The 23,281-nt window shown below is 36.2% G+C and overlaps 1 protein-coding gene across 1 annotated transcript in view; it reads right to left on the reverse strand.

Moving 5' to 3' along the window:
- The window catches only part of LOC144445511 (peroxidasin homolog), a 67,932-nt gene that overhangs the window by 23,972 nt on the left and 20,679 nt on the right, over window positions 1-23,281 (reverse strand). Inside the window, exons 2-5 of the mRNA XM_078135096.1 lie at window positions 5,755-5,898; window positions 4,573-4,716; window positions 1,759-1,830; window positions 657-826 (exon numbers count right to left, since the gene is read on the reverse strand). Of these exons, the coding sequence (XP_077991222.1) occupies window positions 657-826; window positions 1,759-1,830; window positions 4,573-4,716; window positions 5,755-5,898 (530 nt within the window). The remainder of the gene's footprint in view (window positions 1-656; window positions 827-1,758; window positions 1,831-4,572; window positions 4,717-5,754; window positions 5,899-23,281) is intronic.

The raw sequence follows: 23,281 nt of genomic DNA on the forward strand, positions 1-23,281 counted from the left end.
TACACAGCTAAAACAGGCAGTGTTCGCTACAAGACTAAACATGTACATAACATAAACATGTATTTACTATCAAAACTGATGACATTACAAGTTTAGGTTGTTGTTTTACTTGATAGATAACAACACTTTTACTACTGAACACAACATGATTCTTATTGAAGAGTCTAAAATACTCTACTCAATCCCAATCTTGGTGTGTTACCAATAAAATTGCTCTTGTCTAGCAATTAAGTTTGAGATACACGTTGACGGGACAGTTTTTTACTATGTTCTATTTTTTCATAAAAACATTTCTGAAAAACCTAACTTTTGTGGTTTTTGCTTGACTTGATCATTGACTTTGTGGTTTTCATGACTATTTTGTGACTTTTAAAGCGACCTGTCCTTTTTAGTGACTTTTAAAGCGACCTGTCCTTTTTACCAAAAATGGTGGGTTTTTTTTTTTTTTTTGTATTTTCACATCTTAAACTATAACTAGAAGACACCACTGAAATTACCCATACTCTCTATGGCAATACAAACTTATACACATACATGTAGCAAATAGTGGTCAAGACTCATTTTTTCGTTGTTGTATTATCATAATTTTGAAGTAATAAACAGCCTCAACCTGCAAATGATATCTGACAAAGACTGTTTTAGTTGTAAATACTCACTGCAGTCTAGTTCTTCCACGCTAACTGTGACCAGCTGTCTACCCCTCAGATTGACTGGTTCATGACATGTGGCAGCAGACTGGGTGTTACCACTATTCCTTGCATTCCTCATCATCTCAGCTAGCCATAGTATTTGACAATCACACATCAGATTATTAGAATCTAAACGTCTACAGTGAATCATTAAAAAATGCATTCTATTTGTTAAACGGCATAATTCACATATCAAAATATCAGAATATGGGTATATAGGTATGAAAACCAGAAAAAGCAAATGGCACAGTGGTACAACTGATAAAAGATTATTTTGTAACATTCAGTTTGCAGGCTTTGTCCAAAAATCTACTTTATCACGAAGTTCTAAACTACATAACCTTCATCAAATTATGCTGCGTATTAATTATTAAACATAATTTTGCATTGTAACAGGAACATGTACACCAAATACAAAGACAACCATCCATGCAGTTTTGATTTTACTGTTTGTGTTTTTGCATTTTGAGTTGCTTACACACACATATAATATACATGCATACATACATACATACATACATACATACATACATACATACATGCATACATGCATACACACATACATACATACATACATACTACATACATACATACATACATACTATATACATACATACATACATGCATTCATGCATGCATGCATGCATGCATACATACATGCATGATGCATGCATGCATGCATGCATGCATACATACATACATACATACATACATACATACATACATACATACATACATACATACATACATGTACACACACACACATACACACACACACAAACACATACTGACAGACAATTTACTATGACTATAGCACTACTGAAACACTGTTCCGTTGTGCTACAATTTTTATGGGGTTCTGGTGTGTTCTGTATTGTTTTGTTTTGCTGTTTTTAATCAAACTGTTGTGAGTTTATGATGTGATGTGCTTGGCATTTTTTTGTGTATTTTTTCTCTGAATCATGTTTTTAAATTTTGTGAGTTGTTATGTGCAGACTGTGTGTTGTGTAATGGTCTTTAAAAAATAAATCATTATTATTATTATCATTATTAAATGTGTGTTACTCACAGTCGCTTTAGAGATTTCAGGTTACTAAACGTTCCTGGTCGTATCAAACTTAGTTGGTTATTGTGGAGGAATCTATGAAATGATGAAACAAATACATTATTATTAGAACATGTCAATAGTTGACTTTCATGACATTTTTGTGACCCTCAGTGGACTAAGCATGCCAAGTGTCATTTTTGAATACATTTTACATGAAATTGTAAGCATGCCATCCAACTGCTGTGTTCCCATATTGCCAAGATATATCTCTTCCAAGGGCAAAGATATACATTTTATTGGTTTCCAAAGTGAGCTAAGAAATTGAAAAAAAAAATGAAAATTCTCATTTGGAGCAAGTACATGTAGTGTCTTTGAATGCCTCCAGGAATGTTCAGATGTAGGTCACATAAAGGTCAAGAAAGCCGTGAACTTCGGTCATAACCTGTTTCCTAGCTGTGGCTTGGCCATCACTTTCTAAACCTACTAATAATAGTACAAATGTATTTGTAGAAAGGGAAATGCTTACAAGGTATTTGAATAAACTTTAGGTTCTGATTCTAAATTGTGCGCGGTTGCCAAGATACCAAATTCAAACTATTTCACCTTCATTGTCCTAGCAGGGTTCACTGTTACTTCATGGGACTTGGCAGATGTGCATATGTGTTACATGAATAATGAATATGCATGAACCCCTAAGCTTGCATTACAGATAATCATGAATATTCATTGTTCATCTAATGCACACATCCATGTATAATTTCTTAGCACTTTGCCCGTATTATAAGGACCTTTGAAGTGAATTATTGCCAAGGTGGTTTTGTTTAAACCCTTCCTCTAATAGGTTCATTTCACTTTTGAATTCTCATAATGTAATATTTTGATAATTCTGCTTCATTTATTTGCACTGAAAACTAGAGTGTAATCTCTCTCTTAGTCTGTAAGGTACACCGTGACAGGGCGCCCTCACACATCGGCCAACCCCTTATCTCCCTCTCTGAACTGAAATGATTGCAACATTGTTTGCTTTTTGGACATGTCATCTTACTGTTTTGAAATTAATTGATTAATACATTTGGAGAATTTAAGTCCTATAAAGGCAAGATGCCCACTATGAGAACAATGACTAAAAGAGAGTTTCAATTTGCTGTTTCTTGGTAATCACACAATACTTGTGTAATGTGAAATCATGAAATGAATCTCCAAAACCCAAAGTTTCTGAAAGTACATCTATTTCCTGAAACGGTGTTCTCCATTTACAGCTGTGGACATCCAAGTGTGTGAATCTCCTTCTGTAACTAGTCAGACTAAACTGAGTGTATAAGGTAGATTTTAGTCAGTAAATGACAAGTGGAATCTTACTACTTTTAGTATACTTGCTGTGTTGAATAGCCAAGTTTTTTATACCAACTTGGACCAAGAAGTACAGCTATGACTTCAGAAGATGTCCTTATCTTATTTTTGTAAGACGAATTAATTACTGTAACAAAGCTGGCTGAGGACCACCTTGGCTTTGAAACTACTTTTAAAAGGAAGTGGTGTCCTGTTGTTTTGAAAACATTGTGTCAAATTTTATGAATGAAATCTATCTGTACAATCAACTTAGTAAAACTAGTTAACAGTGGCATTCCATACACTTGCCTGTCCACAGCTGTAAAGGAAGTCAGTAGGTAGCCAGGTTTCTGTTATCATTACTGTAATAATTGGTCAGAATTAATAAATTTGATGATATCAAAATGTAATGATGATTTACTCGTTAATAAAAGGAGAGTGCAATTTAAATCAGTTATCTTCTGATCTCTATCTCCCATTATCTCACTGATAAACAGTAAACAGTTACAGCAGGACTCAAGAATATCTTTTCAACCTCAGGCCACCAATTTCAATCAGGTTAACAGCTGGCTACAGGCAGGCACTAACAGTTCAGTGCTAACACTAAGCTGACACTATCACCTCACCAGCATGTGTTAGCGAATGAAAGGTTAACGCCTGCGTGAGTCCTATGTTAACACCAGGCTAGCTCAGTGCTAACATCAGGTTGGTACTAACATCTCTCCAACATGTGCTAACAACTGAAAGGTAAATTCCTGCACAAGTCCTACGTTATCACCAGGCTAGCTCAGTGCTAATACCTAACCAGTATGTTAGCAACTGGAAGGTTTATGCCTACACTAGCCATACATGTATGTTATCACAAGGCCAGGCTCTGAGGCTGAGGCTGAGTGCTAACAATTTGATACACAAACACTGCACCACCATACATGATGTATGTGTTAGCAACTAGAAGAGTTAATAACTGCACCAGCCCTCTGTTAACGCCAGACTAGCTTAGTTGTAACAGTAACACCAGGCTGGTAATAATAACAGTAACACCTCAACAGCATGTGTTAATCCTTGGAATGGTTAACGCCTACACCAGCCTAATGTGTGTCACCACCATTTGTTGATTGAATGATTCATGACTGCACTTGGCTGGCTAGCTAACATGTAGTACATAAAGTTGACACTTGTGTAGAAAATTGGAAAGAAAAACAAGGCTAGCCCGGTGTTAACATCTGGCTATTAACACCAAGGCTGACAGAGATTCGTATTTTTATACAACAACAACAACAGATTAGCCCAGTGTCAAATTAACATCAAACTGACATCAAACTAATTGTAAAGGGATTCTTAATGGGCTAAATTATATATCTTCAAATTCTGTACTTTCAGAAGTAATACAATCCATGAATTTAAAAAAAAAATAAACCAATTCACAAAGACTGATTAGTGCATGAAGGATAGCTGCTAGGAGGGTAGGATGAAGGCTTTGACAAATGGAATACACTGTACACTTACAGTCGTTCCATGGATGGTAGATCACTAAATGTATCGGGTTCTAGGTGTTGTAAATTGTTAAAATAGAGGTAAAGCTGTTCTAGAGATTCTAGGCCATTAAATGCATCACTTTCTATCTCTTCTATCTCATTTTTGTAGAGGTATCTGTGGAAAAAATAAAAAATAATGTCACATAAGACCAAAGTAGAAGACAGAGTCTGAGAGAATTATCTTATATATGATGTTTTGATATAAAACTAGATCATTTATTACAGCAAAGCTTACAGTAGTCTAGTTCCTATACAACGTGTTACGATTACAACCATCATCTCTACTCATGTAGGCAAATTCGTTATTCTAGCACAGAAATCTGTGCTACCCTTACTGGGTGAAGGGTAAATGACACATGTCAGAAGTAATCCATTACAAATTGACAGGCAGTTGCAATTGGTTTTCTCCTGTAGACAATTGCTCATTAACCGAACTCCACCTCTCCAGTCTGAAACTAAAATCATGTGGGGATGCGATAACATGATCACGTTTATATGAACACTGTTGGGTGGGGGGGGGGGGGGGGGGGGGGGGGTAGCACAGATTTCTGTGTTAGAATGAAGACTTTCCCTATACGTGAATGGAGATGATTGCAGTAATCGTAATGCATCCTTTTGGAACTAGACTGAGCAAAGGTCTACAGAAAACAATCATATGATCAAGTGGTGCATGACTTTTTACTATGGTCTCCCCTCCTCACGCCTAAGATTTCTCCCATGTTTTTTAATGTGTGTTTCCGATAACCGGACCAACCCTTGTTTAAACCACCAACCCTAAACATTTTTTAAACATTTAAAACAAAACGATAAGAAATTCTTTGTCTTCTTGACCTTCATGTATGTCTGTTTTCTTTCCAAGTGATGCCTGTACATTTTCATCACAGAAGGGGTATTCTGGCCAACATTCCATTTGTTTTTGGGTCGAAGCGATATTTTTCAAAAACAAAAACAATTACAAAGATAAAATAAATAAAACATAACAAATCCTGACCTACCTACCCTATTTTTTGAGGCCATGTTATCGGAGAACACAATTTTTTATCGCCTAAAGAAACTTTGGCCAAAAAGCCCATGCAAATTCTTATTTTTTTTTTTTTTAATTTGCATACAAGCACCACCTTTCAATTGTTCCCCTTTTTTAAAATTTACTTACAGATATTTCAGATTGTCGAGACCTTGAAAGGCTCCATTGGCAATTCTCTTGATATTGTTATTATTAAGTAGCAATGTGTTAAGATCTGGTAAATATTGGAAAGATCCTGGTGGGACATCTTCAATTCTGTTGAAACGTAGATCTCTGTAGAAGAACAAACAAGAAAGACAAACGGTGAATAGGTGAACTACACATATATAGCTGCAACTGAAACATTTTTTGAACGGTACCAGTGGCCAACTCTGGTAGGGGTGTGTGGCCAGTGCTGGAAACCCCAGGTCCCATTTTAGACTCACTTTGACCAAAAATCAATACACCATTTTAGACCATTAGAGGTTTTTCAAAAGATCAAAGTTTAGACCTAAATACATTTTCCTTAGGAGGCAACATCTTGGGACAATTAATGGCAGTTATGATTTGGTAAAGGACAATGGACTGCATTTTAGACCAAGCAAAATAAAAAATAATGGAAAGTGGACCCTGTTTTAGACTCTTCAGCTCGAAAACAAACAGCCCCCATTTTAGACCAATGGGCTAGAAAACGCACCTCAAAGGGCGGCACATATATACGTATTCTCATATAAGGGGAGTAGCCCCCTACCCCCACCCCCACCCTGGGCTGTGGGTATACATGTATGTACATGTACTGCTGGTAGTGGTGTGGCTGTACACATCATATGACACAATAAATTCAATCAAATAAGATATTTTTTTAACACTTTTGGTGTAAATTATGGCTTTTATTGAGGGGAAGTTAGGGTACATGATAATCTGGATGCCAACATGTACTATGTACAAGATCTGCTTCAGAAAATACACCGTAACAACATGCACCTCCAAAACGTCACATGAAAATGTTTATATAATGTAATTTTATATGCAACGATGCTACACTGCAGTATAATGTTATCATTCTGAGCTTTACAATTTTCCAATGAATTGGAGGAAGGAAGCCGAATTCAGTGTCTACAAACAAACTACTGAAGTCCACACTGTATATAGTCATGTCTGTAGATTATGCCATCGAATCTTATATATAATGGAACTGTTAATACTGATAATCTTTAATCACTGAGAGTGCTCCAAATATCTCATTGTGAAGCCCCTAATATTGATGTTTATGCAACAATTCATTCTTGAGACTGCACTATCTCTTATACCCTTTAGCTGTCAAAATGTTGACTCAGTGTTTGACATGATATACAGGATTAGCAGTCCTCTACTGGACCTAATACTAAAGTTTGTGTAGCGGGATATAACCAACTCCTTGTCTGAGTTGCTGCTGAAGTCTTATCAGTATTGGATAGTGTAAGACAAAGGGGGATTTAGAAGGTGTGAATTGGGTTGACCTTTGTAGTTCAAGTAAAACCAGTCCAGCAAAGTCAGAAACCATATGCCTAAACATGGAAGTATAAGGGAAGCCTCTATGGTCTCAAGAATGAAATACAAGAGTATGGCCTGGACATGTACTGATATACAATAGACATCAGTGGAAAGATAAACAACAAGGCGGAGCAGCGTTATCTATCTTTCCACCAGTATCAATACATGTTCTGGTTTATGTAGTACATTTAATTGATAGAAATCTCAGCAGTGTTTCTTACATAATTTTCCTATCAACATTGTGTAACAGTCATCACTTGTGACCTTTGACCCCATGACCTGAATGTGCACTTTGTAAGTGAAGCATACAATGTACACACTGCTACTCACTTTAGTTCTTCTTATAGATGGAATAAGTCACGACTCACACTGTCTGTCCGCTTACAACGGGACGATGTCTAGCCTGTCTACATGTTCATGTATGGTGTATGTGTACATTGTGATCTGTGATTTTGCTTTTATTCTCGTGGGCGAAACAAAGTCACAAATTGTGATGTAGACATCAGGTAATAGACAATGTCAGAATTGAGTCTCAACTTTTCCATCTTTAAGCACTGATAAAAAACTTTACATCACAAATATATGGTTGAATGATGAAAAACATCTTGCATAACTATGAATTTGACGGAACTGAGGAAAACAACAGTTATGTAACCACTTGGAATATTATGAATAGTGTTCAAGCACTGGCAACAAGTCACTGAGGAATGACATAGTCCCCGCTATGATTGGGTTTTTAGGAATTATCACTACTCTGATCACACAACAACACTTGTGAACCTAAATCAAACAGACTTAGATATGTTGTGTCTGCTTGTTGGACATGGAACATGCCTACAACAATAAAGGATGGGTCGGGTATGGGGGATCGTATCACGACGAAAATGGATATGCACATGTATGTCATAGAACACTGTCCTAATACCAACTTTGAATGAGATCTGTTCAAGCCTGTCTGAGTTATGGCTTTGGACATGGAAAAATCGCAAACAAAATGGCTGCCAGGCGGCCATATTGGATCGTATCACAACAACAATGAATATGCACATGTATGTCATAGAACACTGTCCTAATACCAACTTTGAATGAGATCTGTTCAAGCATGTCTGAGTTATGGCTTTGGACATGGAAAATTCGCAAATAAAATGGCTGCCAGGCAGCCATATTGGATCGTATCACGATGAAAATGGATATGCACATGTATGTCATAGAACACTGTCCTAATACCAACTTTGAATGAGATCTGTTCAAGCATGTCTGAGTTACGGCTTTGGACATGGAAATTCACAAACAAAATGGCTGCTAGGCGGCCATATTGGATCGTATCATGACAACAATGAATATGCACATGTATGTCATAGAACACTGTCCTAATACCAACTTTGAATGAGATCTGTACAAGCATGTCTGAGTTATGGCTTTAGACAGGGAAAATTTGCAAAAATTTGCAAACAAAATGGCTGCTAGGCGACCATATTGGATCGTATCATGAAACAAATTGACGTGCATATGTATGCCATTGTATGTTGCCCCTGTACCAAGTTTGAAAAAAATCGATCCAGGCATCTCCAAGAAACGGCTGCGGCCGGACGGACGGATAGACGGACGGACAGACGGAACCCAATCCATAAGTCCCCGTCCCGGATTTCGTCCGGCGGGGACTAAAAACGGATATAGACGTGTGTTCTTGTGATGTAGAACTGTCGTGAATTCCATTTATTGATTCATATTTTGTGTTATACGTTGTTATTGTTAACATTGTTGCCGTTTCTGATGAACTCATTATATAGTCATACGTCATACATAATCAACCAATCAGCACGCAGCCCGACGATAAGGCAGACGATCAAATCAAAATTTCTTGTGTGATGTAAGTTTCAGTTACAAGTTGGAACGCGCGTGCATATAAAGATCAGAGTTCTCAGTGTATACTACTACTTGCTTGTAATGTCATTTCTATTACTGCTGTTTTCCGAACCCCTTTTCTATTGTGAGTCATCCACAAGAACAAGTGAAAAGAATTCAAATACATCCTTATGCTGAGTTGTGTTGTAGGTATACTACTAGTAGTCTAGAAAACACATTTGTATACATGTATGTGTGGATGTTTTCTACGATCTCTATGATCTACAAATTCTATGATCTGAAAATCTAGCTAAATCTCCTGCTGGGGAAAGGGTGAACAGTGCATGACAGCAGCAATCTATCACACACTGACAGGCTGTTGTAATTGGTTACTTCATTCAGTTTACAACAACTCAACATCAGAGAGAGAGAGAGAGAGAGAGAGAGAGAGAGAGAGAGAGAGAGAGAGAGAGAGAGAGAGAGAGAGAGAGAGAGAGAGAGAGAGAGAGAGAGAGAGAGAGAGAGAGAGAGAGAGAGAGAGAGAGAGAGAGAGAGAGAGAGAGAGAGAGAGAGAGAGAGAGAGAGAGAGAGAGAGAGAGAGAGAGAGAGAGAGAGAGAGAGAGAGAGAGAGAGAGAGAGAGAGAGAGAGAGAGGAGAGAGAGAGAGAGAGAGAGAGAGAGAGAGAGAGAGAGAGAGAGAGAGAGAGAAAACAAGCCCAACGTATAGTTTCTAGATTTCACACAACATGCATGCACGTACATAATTTGGCAAAGGCTCAATATTTTGAAATACCAAACCTACATCATGTAGATCCTAGATTAATGTCCCTATGATAATAAGTATACAACCAAGGATTACATTATGTGACCCACATCTAAGTACAAGGTGACACTGTCTGTAAATCTTACAACTTCTCTTTTGTTAAATGTTCGGTCACCAACATCAAATTTAAGTAGATAGAAGTCCTTGTAGAGCAGGATGTGGGTCTTTTTAAAGCCCAATAATTGGATCCTACCATTCTTGATTTCATGTTACTATTTATTTCATCTGTACTATCAGTGAAACCATAAAGATTAGATGTTTGAATGCCACATTCTTGGATTAGTGTTATCTTATCAGTGAAGTCACAAGGATTATATAGGATCATTATTGGTCATAAATTATCAATAATATCTTTGGTTCTACACCAACCTTTTCTTATAATACATGTGTTTGTAGCTCAACCAGACAACTGTTTTCTACATTCCTATGCACTGTACTTTCTAAATTCTAGTCTGAACTGGACCTGTAAAGTTACCAGTTTGAATTCCATATTTCTGACTTAGTGCCATTACTTGTATCAATGCAGCCATAAGTATTACATAGAATCATTCTGGGTTCTACAAACCTTTTCTGTATACATTTTGTATATATATTTGTAGCTCGGTCAGACAACTGATTTCTACTTACATTCTAGTCTGAATTGGGCCTGTAAAGTTGCATGTGAATTCCACATTCTATTTTATCATTGGAGGCCGGTATGCACTCTAAATAGGGCCATTTCTTTTCTTCATGACCAACTTTAGTCTTGCCCCACGTGGAATGTTGAATCGGTTCACAATCAAATCAAAATCTCAGTTCTCTTGTCCCCATATGCACTAAAACCGGTTTGAACCGATTATTTAATTGGATCACCTCAGGGGGTAGTTTCAATGATTCAAAGTATATATCAGTTCACAAACAAAGCAAAAGGATGTTCAAGGAACTTTACCATTTACACTAGGTGTGGTACAGCTTACCCACTTACATGTAATATGATGTAGTTTATAATGTAGCATAAGATCTTCAATGTTTTTTTGAAACTGTTTTGTAAGATATAATGACTTACTTATAATATCATACACCCTGAACAGTACAAAATTGAATCACCTGTAGGTGAACATATTGTGTAGTTGTATATGGTACATTAATTCCAGTCATGTCAATTTCCGGATACATACCCAAAAATGAACACCAAAATGTGATCATTATTTCAACCTGCTACTATACTTAGGGTAAAATCAACCCTACTTAACATGTACAAGTATAATTTCTCTTTATTGGTATTTTAAAAAATTTCAGTAATTATATTGTGGTTGTGTGAGCAAATAAACTCCACTCCACTTACTAACTAGTAATACAGCTAGTGTATGTTAACACCTGCTGCTACCAAAACCTAACCAATGTTATGACCGCAATGGTTAACACACATGCACCAGCCAATGTGAATGTCTGATTGTCAGGGTACATCTACATTGTATATACTGGCCACGTATGTTCAAACATTACCCCATGCTAACCCTACATTAGCACTAGGATTGCTTGATTTTTCATAGGAAAACCATCCTTGAACTGTACTAGTGACCTTGTAATGAATGGGAACTAAATAGTAAAAGTTCACTACAGTTACGTGCAGTTCTTTCCTCTGGCTGTATAATAAGTTACATGATTCTATCAACAAACGACAGATCAAATAACCTGATATCAGTGTGAGAAAGTCCAGCCATACTATGTAAAGCTATCGTTTTTAGCTGTGATCACTTGTTAATGTTGGTATTTTAAGTAGAGTAACTATATGGTTTTGATAGCTTAGTAATGAGAAGTCAAGGAGAAAAACATTGTAAAGATCTCAAGGGCAATGACTGCTATAATGTCAATTTTGTGATCTCTATCTGATTTACACTGTTGTGTTGGGGCAACTCAGAAGTGAAATTTGTGTGGGTACATGTATGTAGCCACATAGACTAGATTCTCCGCACAGGCATTTGTTTCCCGAGTTATGTCTCAGAATATTTATCTGCTCCAATTTCTCAACATGGCATCAGAAATCGGTTGATATCTTAAGGTAAGCATGGTCCGATTGTAACAACGACGCGATTTATCGGAAGATTATTAAATTTGGGAACTAAGAAGGGACGGAAGGTAAAATCTTCGAAATGTTTGCCCAGTACAACGGCCGGTTGAAGGTTCATGTTTATGTACGGTAATGGTGGCTGCCTTTCATACCTTGTGTCTTCTTTCGCAGTGAGTGAACCTGCGCGATCACAGAAACAAGTGTAATTTTACCCCTTTCATATATAGTTGGCTAAATACGTCAATATTAACAATATTACCAACATTTTATAGTATTCTGATATAAATATTCTGAGACATAACTCGGGAAACAAATGCCTGTGATTCTCCGCTAGTTTAGATGCTATCCCTGGCTTTAAGTTTAAATGAGGTAATCAGGGATTACAAAATGTACCTGAGTGGATTAAATATCTTAATCTACATGTATACTTTATTGCCTCCCAGAGACTTGGCACACTCACAGACAGACAGACAGACAGACAGACAGACAGACAGACAGACACACACACACACACACTGCACCATGCCTATAGTACTCCTGAACCCGTTATTGGTTTAATTGTACTAAAAATGGTTATTACGTTTTCTATATCAAACTTGTGAGGTTTGACTGTGGTGGTAACATGGCAGCACAACACCTACAAATCAAAGCTAAATTAAGGTCAAAATATGACCAAAAGTACTACTAAACTTTCTCAAAAAAAAAGAAAAAAGAATTTCAAATAATTTTGATATTAGAAAGTCATCATCACCATAAAACTTAGGGAAGATCACACAATGTCACTCAAGCTCACCAAGTGAACTTTGTTCGTTTAGAGAGGGAGCAGGTCTGGCATCAATGCAATTGCTTAAACTTCATTTCGTACTTTTAACCATGTTTCGAAAAATTTCATGCCTTCATTGATAAACGCTTCATCTTTTTACAACTGAAATGTTGATAAGGTGATAAAATTTAATTCTGATATGAGATACATTGTTAGGTTTACAGTATTTTGATGTATTTACCATCATCTAAGTAAACAGGTTCATAATACAAAATGTAGTAAGGTTGGAACTCCATGTTTACAATCATGTTTTTACATTACATCGATCATAGTGGTGTGACCACTACATTTTCCATGAATGGTTTACATCACATAAACTTGTAGTGTCACATTTGTGAATGTTCGTATAGGGGGAAGGGGGAGGGGGGAGGGGGAGAGTTGTCCTAGACGAACGATGTTCATTTATTGAGCTTGTACATTTGTACCACACTGTGTCATCAGCCACGGGGTCACCTTGAAATCTCTGAGACAAACAAATACGTAAAATGTAACTTCATGTAGTAAAGTCAGATTGGCATGTGCTGTACGCTTTCAAATTATTTATTGACCAATTAACATTAGTAATGTGAATAACATTTGTTTTGTGATATATGAAACTAGTTTACCACAATCAATATGTCTACTACGAGTAAATGTTTGGTATTTTGTTATCCAGCAGTCAGAGTACATGTATCAATACAATATATTACATACTGGGTTATGCCAAGAATTTATCAGGAAATAGTTTTGGTTTAATGGCCAGTGATCGCTTGTTCTCTCTCGTACGTAGTTCAGCTTATATTTTCTCCATTTATTGTTTTCTTATTGATCTTTGGATATAAACAAAAATTTTGCAAAACAAGAAATTTAACTGCAATAACAGATATAGATAGGTTAGGTTGACAACCAGTGACCACTTGCTTCCTAAAATCACAATCACTCATTGGGCGTTGTCGGTGGCCGAGAGGTTAAACCACTTGCTTCTTATCACTGCAGTCAGGGTTCTAACCCATTCTGGGTTCAATGATTAAATTTACCACGCTGTCATTCAGTTTGACTCTACTGAACAGAGTAGGTTTCCCCTGAGTACTTCGGTTTCCTCCTGCATAATTAACACTAAACATATAACTTATAAGGGATGGTCCTCACTGGATTTCTTGGGAGACAAGTATTTATAGAACTTAAAGAACTATCCTGTATAAATAAAAGATTATTATTCAGGTAGAAAAATCAAAGTAAGGCTAATCAATTCTATCCACACTTTGCCATGAAAGCTTGTTCCTGGTCCTTTACAAGTATGGAAAGAAATTTGGGGTTTCACAGTCTTGTTTTCAAGGAAATCAACAATCATATATTCCCCTTAGAGTTAACCATAGACCCTCCACTAAGTTAACACAGTATTCAATGGATTCAAAAATGGCTAACTAAATTTGATATCATTTTGACCTCATATATTTTGAAAATTTGCATGGTGACCACTGATTTCTTTTCTTGATTTTAACTGAGAATAGGTTGGAGTTTTCTTGAACAAAGTAACATAAAATGTTTGTGACTTTTACTTCTGAGTTAATACTACTTAACATGTACATACAATCCCAACTTTAGGACTCAAACTAGACGTTATAAATACTTCCGATAGGATAATTGAAACTAAATATTTTGGACGGCCTTACATAGTCTTTAAGATATGACATTTGTGACACGCTATCTGCCAGTTTAGAAGCCTGATAGGGCTGAACAACAGGATGTATCTAACAGTCTGGGCCTTAACTATACTAGGAGACATGTTCACATGTGCTCTTTTCAAAGGGGAACACCACTCTAGGAAATAGAGACATTTTCATAAACTATTGGTCCTGGAGAGTCATTTTATGATTTTATATCACCTACAATTACTTGTGATTTCACAGAAACACCAAGTAGATCTTGTGCCTTTATAGGATATCTTTGCTATGGGCAAAATTGAATGCATAATTTATTACTGTTGACTCCCATGATGCAATAGCCCATAGCAAAGATACCCTATAAATGCACAAAATCTACTTGAAAATTATGAAATGACTCTCCAGAACCCATAGTTAACATGTCTAAAAATGCCTTCATTTCTTGGAATGGCCTTCCCCCTTTAACTTATAGCACACATGTATATATTGCATGTACACCAATATGACAGGTTTTGACAAAATGAACAGTCAACAGTCAATCAATAAATAATTGTATAAAATAAACACTGTAAAAAAAAGGTCAAGTAAGGTAATGGCAAACTCTCTTGAGTAATAATCCTTTGAGTACACACACTACCAAAATAAGCAAAGTGTCACTTTGGTGATCCTAATTGACCTCATCTTGTTTAAAGTTTAAAATAGTGGGTGTTGAAGGATGTGTTCTAGACTTCTATTTCACTTTTTATAACCAGACATCTCCTTCAATTGACACAAGTCACATGATGTAAGTGTGTGTATGTATATTATATTGGGTTTCCTTCTGTGTATATATGTACACATACAAGTATTGTTTGTACTAAATTGTAGTTTACATAGTGTTAATACTACAGTGGATATCCAGGTTCCGGTTTACTAAAATAGACACAAACTATAAAACTATTGTTGTCTGATGTGGTAGATTATTCATTACATGTGTATACTTAATATTTTCAAGACATTGTAAACATCAGTGTTTCATTTGGTATATTTTCTTGCCAATGTCACTTCTTGTGTACACGGCTTAATAAATAAATAAATAAATAACTAAATATTCATGTGGGTGGGGGCAGTGCCTCTGTTGTGTACATATACACCACCATGCACACATGTAATCCCCTTGTTATCAAGATAGTATAAAAACTGAAGTCCCCAAAATGAATTACATACATACATACACATGTACACACACACACACACACACATACATACATACATACACATGTACATCTATTTGTACATACGCGCACACACACACACACATACATACATACATACATACATACATACATACATGCATACATGCATGCATACATGTACATACATACATACATACATGTGTACCTACATACGTACATTGTGCATACATACATACGTGCAGGCACACACACACACACACACACACACTGGCATAAGTGCAAGCACACACAAAATAAGTCACCTAATAGTGAGTCTAGTTATGATACAAATGAACTAGTCTACAGGCTATTTCCATTTTCCGTCCTATAAAGGATTCAAAGCCACGGATAGCCTCTAGACTACAAATGGATATGTCCGTCATCTACTTGGAACACTTGGAACTGATATGTAACTTATACCTTGGTAGGTTAAAGTCAATGTGTAAACAATGTAACACAAGTCAGCATGAAATTGTTATTAAAGTGTAGTTGATAGATGGATAAGTGGTGTATTCTGTACTCAGTAGGGTGGTAATGAAGTTTTATGCTCACAATATGGGATTTGAAGTTTAAATCAACACAGAACTTGGTACTTCATATGTTTTCACAGCTGTTTTCAGTTACTGACACTTGTGGTATGGGGAGGATTGTTGCATTGTCAAGGTCACAAATGAAAACTGATGATTGCTATCTGTGGAATCTCAAGTTGAACTACATGTAATTGGGGGAGGGGGGGGGGGCATTATACATATGCACATGTATGCATTGCACAGTACAGGGAACTCCAGATTAGCTCTCTAACAGTCTAACTAATGCTATAGTATAGCATCAACTACATGTACATGTAGCTCAGACCTCTGTAAGGGTCAATGCCTGCATTGGCCCAAGGTTCATGCTAGGAGCCTATTAGTACCAGGTGTGAACATCTAGCTGACACAGGGTTAGAACTCAGTATGGAATTTTTGAGTTGTACTGTATGAAATACTATGATAACAATGTGCATGTGTGTATGTGGTGGGGGGGGGGGGGGCACTTACTGATTTTAATCATACACGGTACATTTGACTAGATCCTGGAGTTCATTCCTGAGTCAAATTTCAAAAAGTTTATTATGACTCAAAGTATTGTATCAACACAATCTTTCAGGATTTTAACAGCATACTGTGTATTCCAATCATACCTAAATGTACAATGTACTTTTTATTACATTGTGTACCTTTACTCTCTTGGGCAGTGTACTTTTTCAGACCACTTTTTAGGCTTCCATTATCATAAATGTACCAAAATGGCAATAGCTAACTTTATACAATTGCTACTTTGTATTCCAAGTATAAATGGCCCTTTGTGTACTTGCATAGTGATTTACAATACATTTGTATTACATACCTTCCCAGTTCTCAATTCAGTTAATGTTAAGTTAAGAAAAAACGAAAAAAATCCTTCACAGAAATGCAGTACAAGTTTTAATGATATCACTGCTGTAACAATGGAGAGCCTCATCGGCACACATAAAACTAACACAATGCACACTGCCTACATGTATATTGTAGGGTAGTTTTGTAATGTTCAACACAGCACATGTACATGTAGTTCCATGCCACAAGTTGCTGGATCACTTTTTTAGCAATTGTGAGCACTGCATACTATTTTTAGTTTTTCAAGATTTATACCAATTACCACACTCTCTGGTAGTGGTGTGTGTAGCATAAATAAAGATTGATTGATTGATTGACAGACTGATTGACTTATTAATTGATTGATTGATTGGTTGGTTGATTGATTGATTGATTGATTGATTGACTGATTGACTTATTAATTGATTGATTGATTGATTGATTGATTGATTGATTGATTGATTGAGTGATTGATTGAACACAAAAGTCCTCATTGAAGATGTCACAAAAAATTGTCTTCCTTGGAAAAACCTAATGAAATGTGAAAGTAAATGAAGCTGTACCCTATGTGTCCCTGAAAAACCTTCGTTCACACAGTTGAAATACCAGTTATTCCATCCCACCCCCCCACCCCCACCCCCTCAAAAAGAAGACATACTATGACATGAGAAAGTTCCAGACAAATATTTCCATAGTTTTTGGTTAAATTAGTCCTGTGTTATGGGATAATTGCTGGATTCAGTCCTGCATGTACGCCTGGCTGCAATTGTGGTCAGGGTACTTCCACAGTGAAACCTGATGTTGAGTTGTTGAAAGGTGTCTGCTTACACTATCTATTCATTCTATGCATGCCTTCATGCTAGCATCAAGAGGAGGTATAGTCAAACTTGTTATTAGAGATACCTGAGAAAATACGGCTTAAATGGTTCCTGTCAGACGATAGTAATTGCTGTACATTCATGTTGTATAGGGTAACTGTACAGTCTGACTACACTATATATATATACTATAGGGATACTGTTTATATGGAAAGAAAAGCCCAGACAGACTAGTTTCTTCCTTTAGTACAATGGCTGTACATCTGATGAGAAGAAACCAATAACACAGAGAACATATGCAAAACAACGGAAAACATAAATACCTGAACTAGGCACTCACTCATTAAAAAAAATATAATAAAATAAAATAAAAAATCTACCTACCTCACCTATTCTAAAATTGAGTGTAATCGGACCCACACATTTTTTTTATTCAGCCTTACATACATGTAATTTAAGAATATACTTATTCTAATCACAGATGAATGGGTGGTCTTATTACAGGACAAATTATCACTCATGTTAATCAAGAACCTCACTAACCCTTTCAAGTCTAACAGCCTATATTTACAGTGTAATTACATAGACTACATGTATGGTAGAGTTACAGAAACCAAGCCATCAGCTAGCTTTATTCAATTGCTGCAGTAAATCATCAATGTTGACATTTATGGCAATCATTTTAACTCAGAATCAAACAGAATTGTCATAAGATATACTTTTACTATTTCAGGTTTAGCTATTAGATATCTATGTGTATGATGAATGGGCAGATTCTCTGATTACATTTATGAAGTTTGTATTAATAATACAGACACCAAATTTCAGGGATTTTTAGTGCCAATTTAAACGTTAATTGACTTTTTTTCCCCCTAGAAATGGTTTTGTACAGAAAAGTTCTGTTCTTCTATACATATATCACATGTTAGGAGGGTCCATATATGTCATAGTCTGTTTGTTGTAAATATAGCTGCAGAAATATTATTGTTCAAAACTCATCTGGTAGCCAGACATTGGGTCAAAGGTCATTGGTGACACATGACACTGTAATACAATAGTAATATAGTATTGTATGATGAATGTACATCCTGAGAAAAAGTGTAGAAATCTTGTCTGGAGGAAATTGTAGACGTGTGTAATGAGATTGTACATTTAAATAAGATAGCGAAAGATAGAGGTTTGTTTTGGTCTACAAGAAAATGGTATCCGCCTTCTCTTTTCTCTATATCAAAAGTTGACAACCAAGTACCAGTCTATGCTTGTTACGACATCCTAATGTCATTGTAAATCATTAGAGTAACAGTATATGTCAGTGTCTGATATCAATATCTTTGACCATTATGACATTTGTCTGGGTTATCTCAACAAAGCAAACCCAGTGGTGAAATAACACCATGTTTTACATTTGACAGATCTGACACAGTGACAGGTATCTGTCTGTCTGTCTGTCTGTCTGTATGTATGTATGTATGTATGTATGTATGTATGTATGTATGTGTGTTTATGTGCATATGTAAATGTGCATGTATGTATTTGTGTTATATGAAACTGTACATGTATGTACGTACATGTACACACGCACGTACCTACGTACGCATGAGTATGTATGTATATATGTATGGTTGTATGTATGTATGTATGTATGTATGTATGTATGTATGTACAAATGTATGTATGTATGTAGGTATATATGTATGTATGTATGTATGTATGTATGTATGCGTATGTATGTATGTATGTATGTATGTATGTATGTATGTGTGTGTGTGTGTTGTGTGTGTGTGTATGTATCACTGTATGGATTTATGAATTATCAGAGTCAAAGTTGTCTTGCCTGTATGTATGTCCTGTATGTATGTATATTGTCTGTCATCAGTCATTGGGAGTTCATTGGCTTTGCAGGACCATTACACATTTACAGATTGAAAACATCAATATTGAGAGATAGCAAACATTTGTTGTACTAATGTTAAGGCTGAGGTCACAGTGGTATATACTGTAAAGTGTTAATATATGATGATGAATGATCTAGAGGTTGAAGTTCTTTGGAAATCAGATAAAACAAAATATTAGTATTATCATTGGACTGTAACTGATCACGATGGGATGAATGACAATAACTAACATTTGGACAATCTAAAGGCCATCTAAAGTGAATGGCCCATTATAATAGTACCATTTGTCATGGGTAAACATTCACCAGCTACATTTTGTGATAAGATCGTAAGGGCAATGCCATTGAATCTCTGACATCAATCACATGGCTATTTAGATGGAAACCATACAAGTGCCACTGTATTTGATCACTCTATACATTGAGATGAATAAACTCTGTGGTTTCACAGAGTCTGTACCTAGGACGTAGTAGGTGGTCACAGAAAACGAGTGTTGATTTCTATGACTCACCTAGGTGATCGTAGAAAGTGACAAGTGAATTTTGTGAATCACTTAGATGGCCATAGAAAGTGAGATTCTTTAGTCAATTTTTTGAATCACCTAGGTGGTCATAGAAAGTGAGAAGTCAATTTTATGAATCATCTAGGTGGTCACAGAAACTGAGAACTCACTTTTATGAATCACCTACATGTACATATAGATTTTAGTGAGAAGGGAATTTTAGGAATTGCCTAGGTGGTCACAGATAGTGAATTTTATGACTTACACTACATATAAGTTACATATAGTTTTATGTTTGGTAACATACATTTTCTGTTTGTACAAGATATGTTAGTTCAAATAAAGATGTACAATTCACCTATGGTTGAATGGATTCATGTACCTCTTAGACTGTGATGTATTTACAGACAAGGTTAACATCATAAAATCTGACATTGAGTTTACAGAACATTTCATTCAAGGTTGCCAAGCAATGGACATGCATGGCCAAGAATGGTGTTCTCAACTTAATGATAGCACAGAGCTCTTTTGTAACATTTGGCACATAAAGATTTCATGTGCATTCAGAGGAAGATGCACCAAATACACCTGCCGACATCAGATCGTGGATGAGCGGAACCTGTTACAAACAGGGAAAGAAAACAACTGAATTGGATTGAAAACACTTGGCACAGCATGTTGGAAGTACAGAGACTTGTATTACATTCATAAGAACAGTTTTATGGCCATTTTCCATAATAGTTCATGTTAACAAACAAATTTCCAGTTCCCCTGTCATTTCATGCACACATAAAAAGGGCATAAAACTGTTCTTATCAAACCATGGCATGTAATACAAGCCTCTACTGTTCCAACAAGCTGAGCCAAGTGTTATAATCCAATTCATTTGTTTACTTTCCCTGTTTGTAACAGGTTCTGTTCGTCCAATGTCACTCTATCAGGCCTAACAAAAAAAGTTGTGTGGTTCCGATTATGCTCAATTTTAGAATAGGTGGGGTAGGTAGATATTTTATTATATATATTTTTTTTCATGTGTGAGTGTCTAGTTCAGGTAATTATGTTTTCTATTGTTTTCCATATGGTCTCCATGTTATCGGTTTCTTCTCATCAGATGTACAGCCATTGGAACAAGTTTTATATTGTCTTTTTAAGTTGATATCAGTTTCTGCATCCAATATTTCATGCGATATGCGATTTTATTATTTTTTTCTTGAATACATACAAAAAAGTTACGGATTGGCATGAAAAACTAGGTGGGTCAGGTAACCATTTTTTTTTTTTTTTTTTTTGGGGGGGGGGGGCTTTCTTGGCTGAACAAAGAGAAATACTGGAAAATAATCTGCACAGGCAGGGTTCAAGGACTTGCAAGTACTTTACATCCCAGCTGTAACTGATCTGTGTGCATGAATTATACCAAATATACAATATGGATATCTTCAAGTAGTATTGATTGTACAACAATGCCAACTATATCATATAGTACTGTTGGTTTTTCACTAATACCACCCACTGAGTTACACTTACAGGGTCTATGACATCCATTGAATGAATACATCTCTGAATTCCTTTGTTTCATGAGTGGAACCCAGAAGTACAACACAATAGATGTACATCTACTGTGGGTCTACTTTTGGTGGAGAAAATACAACTGATCAGTTTACTTAAAATTACTCATTGGAAACCCTGGTTGTGTGTCTACTTTAGGTGAGAAAATACAACTGGCCAGTTGACTTTTTTACTCACGGGAAACCCTGGTTGTTGTGGTCTATTTTTGGTGGCGAAAATAAAGCTGGTCAGCTGACTTTCACTGGGAAACCCTAGTTGTGTGTCTACTAGTGAATTGTACTGGGAAACCTTTGTTTTGGGTGTACTTTACGGAGAAACCCTAGTTTTGGGTACACTTTGGTAGGAAACCTTAATTGTGGGTATACATGTGGTAGACCGTAGACCACAAAATCATCGTTTTAATACAGCATAGACCTTCTTTCATGTAGACACTCGTACACCCAAAAATGAACCTATGGAACTACATTGTAGTACTAGCAGTAGACCATAAAATGGCAGTCTACAGTACACTGAGCACAGACCCTATTATTGGTGTAGTACATGTAGGTGTACCCCTTCTGGCAGAGTATACTCAAGGGAGAGGAATTAATGAAATTCCAGTAGTCAGACAAAGTAGAATATATATGTATAAGGTGCAGGAGATTAAGGCATTTTCACACAGACTGTCAAGTGTTGTTTATCTTAATTATATGGTTGTGGACATTGTTATGGTGTGTATCTTTTCAATTACATGCAATTAACATGCCCCATTTTGTGATTAGGGTTAATTAACACCTGTGTGGGGGCACAGTCATGAATCTTCAATAAGTTGGACCTCCCACAGACAAAATAACACTTAACAATAGAAACCCAATCTGCATGTACTTAGAGGATATTATATTGGTATATTCCTAATACTCACCAATAAGTGGGTTTTTATCTTTCTTTGTTAATTTAACTGTTACGTGGACACCTAACTGAGCAGTTATACCATAGACATTGGAGGGTGCATAGACCAGACTATGAGGGTCTATGGAGAAAGAGAAGGACAGGAAACTGTCTCAAAACATCAAAGGAAGGCAATTGTTTGTTGATGATGCAATGTGGGTTGGAATTCACTGTTACTATTCACACCTTGATACTAAAAAGAACACAACATCAGAAATAGACTCAGAAATAGACTGATCATTCCCATGGAAGGAACGATGGTGTTGAAATTGTATAAAAATGTTTGCAAACAGTTTTTCTTATGATAAAGTAAGCCTTTAGCATCATAATTTGTCTTGCAAAGGTGTGCATACTATCATGGTATGTACCGATGTTTGAAATTTAGGTTACCACTAACATATATATACTTGGTTACTGGAGTCACATTTCATCAAAGATTATTTTAACATTTACTCGAACTGTAACCTTTGTATTGTAAGTCAGATTGCGATTGGCTACTCCTAAGTACCAGACTGGGTTCGGGAAAACCTATGGTATTGTGCCAGATGGATGTATAACGGGCACTCACAAAAGAACAAATGACAGTAAACGTAACAGCCAAAAAGAAACCACGACATGTACACTACATCGGATTTTAATCAGATT

The sequence above is a fragment of the Glandiceps talaboti genome, chromosome 14 (assembly GCF_964340395.1).
Source record: "Glandiceps talaboti chromosome 14, keGlaTala1.1, whole genome shotgun sequence".
In the NCBI taxonomy this organism is placed as follows: Eukaryota; Metazoa; Hemichordata; class Enteropneusta; family Spengelidae; genus Glandiceps; species Glandiceps talaboti.